The sequence below is a fragment of the Chelon labrosus genome, assembly GCF_963514085.1.
Source record: "Chelon labrosus genome assembly, chromosome: 10".
NCBI classification, from domain to species: Eukaryota; Metazoa; Chordata; class Actinopteri; order Mugiliformes; family Mugilidae; genus Chelon; species Chelon labrosus.
Window position 1 is genome coordinate 20433306 of NC_140360.1, and position 11152 is coordinate 20444457.

The window sequence follows — 11152 nt, forward strand, 5'->3', positions numbered from 1 at the left end:
CTGTGGTTTAGGTGTACCCTTGTCAACATTCCTCATTTTGCTAATGTCTGTATTTTCTGTTTTAACCCTCCTCTCACAAATAATGCTAGAAAGACCACCAAAGATAGGAGCGTACTGTAAGGTTCACTGTCAACACAGCAGAAGAGAAATTTGATTTTAAGTTTATTAATTTGAACACCAGACAGTGATCCTTCAAACATCCCCCAAAAATACAACAATACTGTTGAATTGTATGTTGAAACTGAATGTAAACCTCCATGATTCAGCCTGAGCACATGTCCAGACAGAGGCAGAGGCGCACTGTGAAGAGAAGCAATTAAGGCAAATATTTGGGGACCCACCCAAAAGAAGGCTGGGCCCAATAGCCACTCCTATTGACACATTTTTCAGTGAAAAACTCTGTCCTATCCCTTTTATGCTGACACTGTGTGCTAACACCCAAAACTACCAAGTTGGGCCCCTTCCAGCTAGCACATGATACGCTGGTTAAAAGGGGCCCCACTGAAGGGGATGTGCAAAGAACACCATCTTGTTTCAGAAGGTTAAGATTGTTGCTGACTTCATATGGGGTCGAGTTTACTGTGTTTGCAAGGAAAGTTTATGTGGATGATCCTCATTCGTGGTAATTACAACCTTCTCATTGGAAAGTTTAAAAAATGTCTGCGTTCTGTTGTGCTGAGTTTGAACATGTTTTAAAAAATGGTGGTGGTGGATAGTAATTTAATATTCAGTATAATGTAATTTAGTAATGTAGTTTTAGTGGCAAGTTTTCTTAATTTGTTGTGTTTTTACAATTTACAGCTGATGTTACCATTTGAACGGTAAGTATTTATGCACACGTCTTCCCACGCCATAACCAGGGGGAGTTGTGGAGTAGTGATTAGAGGAGCAGCTTTGGGACTGAACCCGAAGGCCGAAGGCCCGGCGGCGATCCGGACCGAAGGCTCACAAGTTTGCATCGCCCCACATCCGTGGCTGAGGTTCCCTTGAGCAAGCACCTTACTCCCAAACAGCTCTTTAAGTAATGCGCAGGGGTTAGCCCACTGCTCCTAGTGCACACTGTACTAATGGAAGGGTCAAATGCAGGAAATAATTTCCCCATGTGGGATCAGTACAGTACAACAAAAAACAAACCGCCTAAAAACCATGTAACATGCTGCTCCTGTACTCAGGGGTGCGCTGTGCTGATGTTTTAAAAAATACCTGAGGTGGATGGTAAATTAATATACAGAGTCCATTCATTCATTCATTCATTCATTCATCTTCTGTAACCGCTTGTCCTGTGAAGGGCCTCAGGGGCGCTGGAGCCTATCCCAGTAGTCATCGGGCGAGAGGCGTGGTATATACAGTGTTATATTTGTTATATCAGCTGATGTTATCACTTGAACTCCTCATGCACATGGCTTCCCATGTCGTAACCAGGGGGAGCTGTGGAGTAGCAGCTAGATAAGTAGCTTTGGGCCTGAACATGTAGCCTGAAGGCCCTGGCGATCCAGACCGAAGGGCTCATCCATGGCTGAGGTGCCTTGAGCAAGCACCAAACTGCTCCTTGTGTGGCCACCCACTGCTCTAATGGATGGGTCAAAATGCAGGAAATAATTTCCCCATGTGGCATCGTTACTGTACAACAAATAAATAAATAACACAAGCTCATGAGTTGATGTGACATGCTATAACTCAGATTTGTGTGTGTGTGCATGGCAGTCTTTTGTCTTCAGTGGTTTTTTTTTAATCAGATATTAGATCGTGGCTGACAAGGTGTTGCGGTTTTCATTCGTTGCCCGGGGTTCCCCCAGAGTCTAAGACTGATAGAGGCCACTGTTAATGTTTAAGTCTTCCTTGTTGCCAGAGAAACCAAACCCGACTCATAGGCTATTCCTCAACACAACCTAATAATCACATGACCTAAAATAAGACTCCTACTTACTTCTCGCTGTCCATTTATATTTTAACTCTATAAACAGATTTTTAAATCCAAATAATGCTCCTCTAATTTCACATGAACGTCGTGAAAGTATTTCTGCACTGTTTGTGTTTTCGCCGGTGCCAGCAGTGGCAGCGGGCAGCAGTAGCATCTCACTCCCTTTGGGGGAAGCCAACGCCCCGCTGTCGGCTCCTCCACTTGATCCCTCCCCCCTCCACAGAAGCTGCTGTGTGTGGTTGACGGAGCCCAGTCAAGAAATCTCGCCTCGGCCTTCCGTCGGAGAAGTTGATTCATTCGCCTGCAAAGGGGGAAAGGGAACCCAGCCTGACCATCAAGCAACAACACTAGGACTCGTTTTTTTTTTTCTTCTAAAATAACTCTCACTTTCTGGACAGGTTTATTTGTACTCCCCGCCAGTTTTGACCAGGGTCGCTCCCGTGACTTAGTTGTTGGAGAATGGCTGATACAGGCTCGTCCAGCCCCGGAGCGGGCTGCGTGGAGAAGCTGAAAAGTTACGCGAAGACCCAGAAAGGGTTCATCCTGGCAGCAGAAATAGTGAGTTCAATGACCTCAACTTTATGTGTTGCTTAGAAATATTATACTGTGTTCGACGTGAGCTTTCAACTAATAAATATTTCACGAGTAGTAAAGTGCGTTGACGTTCTATAGATTTCTCTCACTAATAGGCTGTAATGGGCCTAGATCATGTCTGAGATAACACGTTTCTGAAACTAGTCCAGAGAATGAAAAGCATGTGGCGTGTGGGTTGAGGGATCCTAGGCAGAGGTTAAGGGTTTCCACCTGTCGCTCCTGCTCCTCTGTTTTCTCATTTGACACCAAGGGCCCAAATACTGAGCGTCAATGGCAGATGAAAAGGTCACATGGGTTAACTCAGCCCAGGGGCTCTTGTAAGGCGTCTCCTTTTGTACTTAATACCGAAAGGTGGGTACTATTTGTAGGCAGAGTAGTAATAGTCCAAATATGGCAAAGAGAAAATGCAGTGGAGATCACATTCCTGCTGGTATAGAGGCTCATAAAAGGATTTTCCCCTACTTATATCCTCACACAGCTGGATCTAGGTAGCAGAAAGTGGTGCATAATTAAAAGTGGACATAGAAACATTAGAGCAACACCTATAATAATTGTAATTATAATAATAAAATGTCATTTGGGCAAAGTGCAACTACTTCCTGTCTGGGAAGACTCTCTATTTAGATTGTCTTTGACAGTTTCACATGAGCACCATTATTTGCATTTTACTGTTCTCTTAACGCATGAGTCACTTGGACCTGAAATGCTCTGCATAATTGTCGTTTTTCTTCATAGTTCTATTTGAATGTTTTCCTCTTTATTGGAGTTATATTACACAATAAGACTTTAGATACAATGTTATCTGTACTAACGGGGCATACAAACTACTTAAATACATTAAATTAACTCCACCATGAACTGATTAAAGTGCAACATGCACAATAATAATAATAATGACTCACTATTGCAGTAGAGTTATCTGAATGCACTTGCAGCTGATTTAAGTGTTGTATTGTGACTGTGACTGACTTAATACTCAGTTCAATTTCAATTCAGTTCAATTTAATGTTATTTGTGTAGCGTCAATAATGTCCAAATAGTCTCAAGACAATTTACGCAGCCCAGAGTCTGAAACCCCGGCCAGGAAAGACTTCCTCTCTCCCATTCAGGCACATTCATCGGTGTATTATCCGCACATCCACGCCACGAATGTAAAACTGTATTTATAGTCTCTAAACAGTCGGAGCACATGAGTAGTTTCTGCAGTCGTAACTCAGTGAGCTCATTATAAAGCAGGCTCTGAGATTTTAGTGGTCAGTGGTCCACCCACCCTAAAGTTTTTCTTTTTCCTCTCCTCCTTTGCTGAGGAAATGGAAATTCCAGACTAGTGTGAAGTTTAGTCCTGGGAACAAAGAATGCATGAACAGCTTAGCACACATCTCTGGGGTAGCCTAATAACCTCTAGAGGATGTAAGCTGTGATAGTGGACTTCTGAAAACTGCCTACATTGCAGGACAGTGAAACGGGGGTGAAACAGGAAGGCGAGCGTCGAGTTTGCAAGGAAACAGTATTTAAAGTATTTGACACTAACAGCCAAGATTACTGATGTTGCAGTATGTAAACCAAAAGGCTAAAGGAGCAGATGTGCTTTTTCACTTTCGCCCTGCTAAATTGCTGGACGTGTAAATGCAATTTCTTTCTGTCCGTCTGTCTGAAGGATGACCATACTTGCACATGTTTCAAGTGCACAGCAGCACACAGGCCACAGTAACACACCCATGTAGTGCAAATTTCTGTTTGTTATGTGTCTCAGTTGAGCTGATAAGTTGAGGTGAGTCATGCACTGAGCTGGCCGTTCACTTTGCTGTTAATGTGTTAACATGAGGTGCTGACATCATATTTCAATTGGGAACTATATTTTTTTGTTTTATTCGTCTACTTTTTGGAAATTCTTGCTCAGAATGCAGAGTGGGAGTGAAGTGTGTTGATGAATGCTAGTTGTGTAATAAATGAGAAATTATTAAATACTGTGCAGGAGTTATGAAACTCAACTCTTCTTTTTGCTTTCAACATTCAGTTCATTTTAGCGAGCTGCAGTTTTGTGCAAAAAAAAAAAAAAGAAAGGAAAAAAAAAACGCCCATAAATGAAAGTGACTTCCCTAGCAACTGTTGCTGTTTGGTGTGTCTCTGGCCCTCATGTTGCTGCTGACTATAATTAGCCATAAGTTCACAACAGTTTCCCTCCAGTTGATTTGAAAGAGCAGCCCATTATAGTGATGTGAATAGACCCTGGTTGGGATCTTTTAAAGCTGCCTCGTGCACACAGATTCACCGCTGTGTGGAAAACATAAAGGTGTCAACGTCTCAGAGCCTTTCTTGTTCTTAGGGACTCTTGTGTAAAGGGTGTTCCTCTGTGCATCGGCCTCCTCTGTAGCCTCTGCTCTCACAGCAGCCGGCCCTGGCCCGAATAGAGCTTCCTTTGTGCAGGACCTTGGCCTCGGCCTCTTCGCTACTCTACAGAGGCAGCCTGTGCCAGTCCCGAGAACACATGAACTACTGATGTGTCTGACTCACCGGTCGGCTGTGCGTTGCGGGCTAGGGGAGCAGCAGCGACAGATGTAGGGCTGGTGTCGAGTCAGTTGCATCATGTGTGTATCATATAGACTGCAGTGATTTGACACTGTCTGCTTGGTTGTCCGTGTCTGAGAATAAAACACTGCGATGTGCACAGTGTGCTTTTTATAGAGACATGTCAGAGTTAGAGTCAAATTTATTTAGCAAGCATTACAAGAATAAACTGTTAGGCTTGTGTCAAGGAAGCGGAGCAGTTAAATGTTGCAAGACGAAATATTTTATTAACATTTTAACAAGTCGTGCACAAATGTTGCAGTGGAACGCAGGGTTTCATGTCTTTCAGTGCTTTTTATGGAGGCTTGCAATTAAAAATATAATCATAATCAATATAAGAAAGAGGACAAACTGAAAATAAAAATTGAAAATAAGTTTGACTTTTCTTGAGTGTGTGAGAACTGCAGTAATTAGTTGATAAATTGATAGCTGCTACACATTTAATACTTAAAGGTTCTCAAGTGTGAAAATTTCTCCTGCAGCATAGTAAAGTTATTGTCCCGTTTGTTTGTGTGTCTGCAGGCCGTGCATTCTTGTAGTGCTTAAAAATGTGTATCATCACAGCCCTAAGGAATTAATACATCTGCGTTGTACAAAAGCCCATTAAAGAACCAAAACTGAATGCAGTGTAGTGTGTTGGAGTCAGCGCTTAATTCAGAACTTGCTAAAGTTTTTCACTCCTTCGCAGTTGTTGCACAGTTTGTGTGAAAGCATCTGCCCACACAGTTTGACAGCGGCAACAATAGCGATACTGAAAGAAAGACTGATAGTGAGTCGTAGGCTGCCCGGGTTTATGATTTCTCCCCGTTGGCAGCGTTTCAGTGGACTGAGAAGAATGCACGCTGCTTTTTTTTTTTTGCCCTCATATGGAAAAATATGTTGGAACAAACACTCGTTGTAAATCTAAGATAAAAGCGGCATGTGATAGAAGTGGCAGACTGAGTGCATTATAATCTGGTCAGATGTCTTAATCTAAGAGGATTTTGTATAGACTTTTTATTTTAATATATATGAAAATGCATGTTGATTTGGAACTAGTCAAGTGGATAAAGTAGACATAACAATGATACATTTGTTTGAATGATTTACTGCCTGACTGGCCTCAATGGCCTGACTGGCCTCAATGGAGATTATTTTCTGATTTACACACTGTTTAAACAAATCAAAGTGACCTGCAAAGTCGACCCGAGGGGAGGAATGTATGCAGCATCTGTGAGTTTTCTGGTCTAACTGTGAAGTTTTCTGGGACGTCAAACATTATTCTCTCCTTTGTCTCATTGTAGCTCCTCAGTTTCATCATCCTCATCTGCTACGCTGTATCGTACTCAGGAGGCTACACCGCCGCAGCCATCTGCGAGATGGTGTTCGCCATGATCTTCTATATCGTCTTCATGATGGAGCTGGACAAGCAGTTCACAGTGGTCAACTGGCTCTGGAGCGTGAGTCCCTCGACGCGTTTTTCAGCACGCACAAACACACGACACATTTATTAAGTTCATTAACTTGCAAAATGCCTCATCTTCTTCTTCTTCCGTGTGTTGTGTGCAGGATCTTTTCCGTGCTGCCATCGGCACTGCCATTTACTTCATCACTTCTCTGGTCTGTGTCACTGCAAGAGGCGTGGACGGAGCTGGTATCGCAGGCGGGGTCAGTTAATTCACCATGACTCAGAGTTCTCAACTGTATTCTGAAACACTGAGTTTTATTGCTTATGCTGGTAACCGTTAACTTTTATCTATGAGTCATTTTCTACGATAGATGTTCTATTTGGAAATCGGCGTGTTTTACAGTCAGTCGTTGTGTCTGTTATGATGTAGTCTGTCATAAACTCTCTCTCTGCCAGTCATTTTGATATCAGATCATATTCATGCTTCCTTCCTGTTAATGTCTAGAGTAGACTCTTAGACTTCTGTCACAACGTGACTCTTTAAGAAAAGACTTTAAGAATACAAAATTATGACGCAGAATCTTTTAGTTCAGAAACATGTCCTCACCTTATCACTATCCTGGGCACGGGTTATGCCAGAATGCACACGTGGTTGGTGCATCGGTTGGTGCAGAGTTAAAGCAAACACAATAAAAAGTTAAAGCAAACACAAATAAAAATCTGAGCCAGAAGATGAATACAGTGCCAAATCAGTTGAAATACAAAAAAATGTCTAGGCTAAAAATGAAACCAACAAATAAAACTATAAGAACTGTAGGATAAGAGCAATAAAAACAGTTAAAGGCAATGACATTTACAGACAACTCAACAAGGTGAGCTAAAGCAGATCTTCCTATCGCTGTATGAATTTTAGGAACTTGCAGTTTGCACAGATCAATGAAGATCTATTTGGTTAATGTGCCCCGCACACCTGGAGACAAGTCTGAAAAGAAAAAAGATGATCATCCAGTTATAATGCAAAAAGGCATGCATTGTATGAGCATACACGCACGCTGCTTTTATTGGCGCAGGATACAGTCACTAATTATATGATTATTGCAATAAGAGTTGATGAACAAGTGAGTAACCTTCGACCTGCGTGATGTCCCAGGAGTACTTCAAACTCAAACGTGCATATCTGTGCTACTGACACGTAGCTTTTAGACTTTTCAACTGTATGCATTTAAATCTAATCCTCTAATTTTAAAACTTTTTACAAGGTTGTAGTTCTGAGTTAAACTCCCTCTTGTAAACTCTATGAAGAAAGAAAATCTAACTTAAACAGTCTCGGACCAACAGGGGTAATCTTTAATCGTGGTGTTTGTCTTTAGTCTGACTGTCTCGGTTGAGTGAACGTGCTGCTGAACATTCACTACAGAGAGCCCCATACATGAGAGCACATTCACTGTAAGACTTTGACAAATGTCTTCCACCCTGGACGTTGCTGTGCCACTAGTTTTGGAAGGTTGAGCGTTCAGTGAAGATGCCGCCTCGTCCTGCTCTGATCAAAATTAACTTAGTATCTGTTGTGTTTCATGTCTCCTAGAGCTGGAGCTGAACAAGTTCAGTAACATCAGTGTCACTGACTCATTGGCTTTAGTCTGTCATTTACTCAGTTTTGATCAACCGAAAGGTAAAGATGTAAATAGAAAATCCTTCAAATCTCACTTTGACCTGGTGATGGGGACAAGGAGGTTCACTGTATTTCAGACGAGTCTTATCCATGAAGCCCACCATTATATAGTTTCACCTTTGAGTTGTGGAAATGTTGCTGACCCAATTTGGGATGTTTTTCCAAGTGCTAACCTCAGATATTTTAGTCTTGGATGATGTTTTTTACCGTAGGAAATGTTCCGCTTCCATTTGTAACAATATTTAAACCCGTGGGCTATCGTCTAATGAGGACTTAGCATTCTGCATTCAAATCCAAATATTTGCTTCTTGAGATTATATTAGAAGTGACTGATTACAGCAGGGTTTCCTCTCCACGGACACCCAGTTCATAATATTATAAAGTATATAAATATTGCAGTACTTTCATCAGGTGCAAGAGGGTCACTCACCGTTGTGTTAGCTCATTCTGCAATAGATAGTGACTTAGATATTTATTTAAATTGAAGTCTTCAAGATCTGCCCAGAATTCCTCTTTTTCACTAGTTGCTTTAAAAGTTAACATATTAAGTAAGAAACTTGTGACAGTGCATACAAGTTCAGCACAAACCACAACTGCCCACTCCTTCCTCTTTTACGTTACACTGAAGATGTTCATTGTAGTGTTTATTGTTTTATTAACCATGTTTTCACTAATAATTGTGTTCTTACTCTGTGTCTGACAGCAATGAGATTCCGTATGTTCATTTCATGTCTCTTTTTCCCGCCTCAGCCTCCCTTCCGACTACTCTTTTGCTCTTATACCGTACATTAGCATACCCGTTCATTACCAGGTGCATGTAGACGCACGTAAAGAATGTACACAGATCCACTATCACATTGGCTTCTTGACTCTCAACAGTTCCTCCAGTTTCACTTTTGTAATCCTTCAGTCATTCCACCTTGTCTGTAATCCGTAAAGTCAACACGATAACAGTCTGGGACTAAAATATCTTGTACTGTGTGCAGTAAAGTCTCTTAGTCTGCATTTAGTTTAGCTTTTGCTATGTAAAAACTGCTAACAGCTACCTGGTGAATATGTTTTCTTCTTGCATTGACCCTTGCGTTATATTAGTGATTCTGATACTGTCTCATTTCTTCCTAGGTATTTGGCTTGGTCGCTGCTGTGCTGTTTGCATATGATACCTACACCATCTTCCTGCAAATCAAGAGTAGCAGACAGCACACGGCAGCTTCCACCGGTGAGAGAAGCACATACTTGTTTTTATAATTCACTCAAATATGTGCCGTGTTTGACAACTTTTGCTCTTCTTTTTTTTTTTTCTTGACAGACGACAGAGTTTAAACTCTCCCAGACACACGTACCTCTACCAAGAACGCAGCAGATGAACAAAAAGAGGACACTTGCGCAGAAGTTATGAGAAGAGCGAGTCAGCGGGGACGGTGGACAGTAAAATGGGCAGGTCACAGTTTCAAAAGTAGTACTGTACGGCGTGCACAGGTTTATTTAGCGTCGTGTCTAAGAGCAGGATGACGAAGCAAAAGTGAGTGGCACGGCACTGTACATCTTTGCCTGCTCATCAGCGACGTGAAGAATTCCTCTTTCAAGCTTTTATTCCAACTAAAAAGGGAAAACTGTCAAAAATAGCCAATGTAACACTTTGGTTGATGTCATCAAGCATTTTGTCTAATACACGTGTCTACTACTAATGGACTGCTGTAGTAAATAGTAACTGTGTTATTTGGACTTCAGAAGTAACTGACATGGAGGATGGATGCTTTAGGAGTTATTTAACATCATAATTTTGCTCTTCTTGTTTACTGTTCAAGTTAAACTTCTCTGGTATTTAATCACTGCGCTTGTGACAGTGTGTTTCACTTACTTAAAAGTCTCATTCACACTATCCAGTACTGTTCCTCATTTGTCCCTGAATCGTAAACTTTTGAAGTGGCCTAGTTTCATTGACAGAAATATTTTGTACTAATAGAGTGGATCATTAAGACCCATAGGTGGCCATCAGCTATCAGCCACACGTTCGTTATTTAAATTATAGTGTCATCCTCCACTTTTATCCATTCTTGCTCAGGTTAAGTGTTTTTTTTCTTTTTTACATTTGTAACACATTTTAAGGTGCAGATCATTTTTTCTGTTGACATTTTATAATGCCCAGTGGCACTGTCCAGTTTTTTGTTCTCTTTTGACTGAGCAGGTGAAGAAAAATAGTTTAAATTTTTTGGTGTACTTCAAATGTTCCCTCAACCATATGGTAGTTATTTGTCCAAGTAAAACACTGCCACATTATTTTGTTTTTTCTAACATGCTTTACAAGTGCCTGCAGTCTGTAATTTCAAAACTTGAAGCAGTCTTGCTTTAGGAAATAAAAGCCATTGTTAATACAAAGAAAATCTCTGTCTTGTGATTCCCATTGCCCTCTAACTGATCTTTAAGGACTTTCTGTGTCTAGTGAACATGAGCTTGTCTTCTATCTTATTGTCGCTAGATGGCAGCAGACTGCCAGTTATTATCTGAAGTGCATTGTTAAAACGTAAAGCCTGTCTTTTCCGTGTATCCACTGGGAAAGCTACCACTGTAAAACCTTTTAATATCAACCAAGCTATGGTGCTGTGGCCCCCAGTCTATCATCAGGCTGTTCGTATTCCAATATGATGACAAATGACTGGATCAGTTGACCGAGTGCAGCATGTGATCTCTAATCTCATCTGATTTATTAATTTTTTTATTGCAGACAGTTGATGTATCCTGCCCCTACTCTTTATTCTGAGATTACACTGTGTTCATGAAAATCCTTTCCTATTCTGTTTCATGCTACTGCCTTTCAATTGCAATAACCATTTTATAACCCAGGTCATTTTTAAGACCTGCAGTGGAATGATAATCTCTTGTTTGGGGTCATGCTGGCTGCTATTAGACTACCTCTCAGTATCAGTCAAATGTAATTATAACTCCTCATAACATATCTTTTTTTTTAATCAATGTATGTATTTGGGAATATTTATTTTTGAAGTTAAAG

General features: G+C 41.1%; 1 protein-coding gene across 1 annotated transcript; it reads left to right on the plus strand.

Moving 5' to 3' along the window:
* Positions 1-2144: 2144 nt before the first annotated feature.
* plp2b (proteolipid protein 2b) lies at positions 2145-10703 on the plus strand. The gene is made up of 5 exons (XM_084553293.1): positions 2145-2479; positions 6367-6522; positions 6632-6730; positions 9265-9361; positions 9452-10703. The coding sequence occupies exons 1-5, from the start codon at positions 2381-2383 to the stop codon at positions 9463-9465; spliced, it is 465 nt and encodes a 154-aa protein (XP_084409419.1). The 5' UTR covers positions 2145-2380; the 3' UTR covers positions 9466-10703.
* Positions 10704-11152: the final 449 nt, after the last annotated feature.

What these genes read in the sequence shown, in the direction of transcription:
- plp2b (XM_084553293.1), top strand. Translation starts at nt 2,381, where the DNA reads ATGGCTGATACAGGCTCGTCCAGCCCCGGAGCGGGCTGCGTGGAGAAG. An exon ending in TCATCCTGGCAGCAGAAATA is followed by an intron (nt 2,480 to 6,366) that starts GTGAGTTCAATG and finishes GTCTCATTGTAG; the next exon opens with CTCCTCAGTTTCATCATCCT. An exon ending in TGGTCAACTGGCTCTGGAGC is followed by an intron (nt 6,523 to 6,631) that starts GTGAGTCCCTCG and finishes TGTTGTGTGCAG; the next exon opens with GATCTTTTCCGTGCTGCCAT.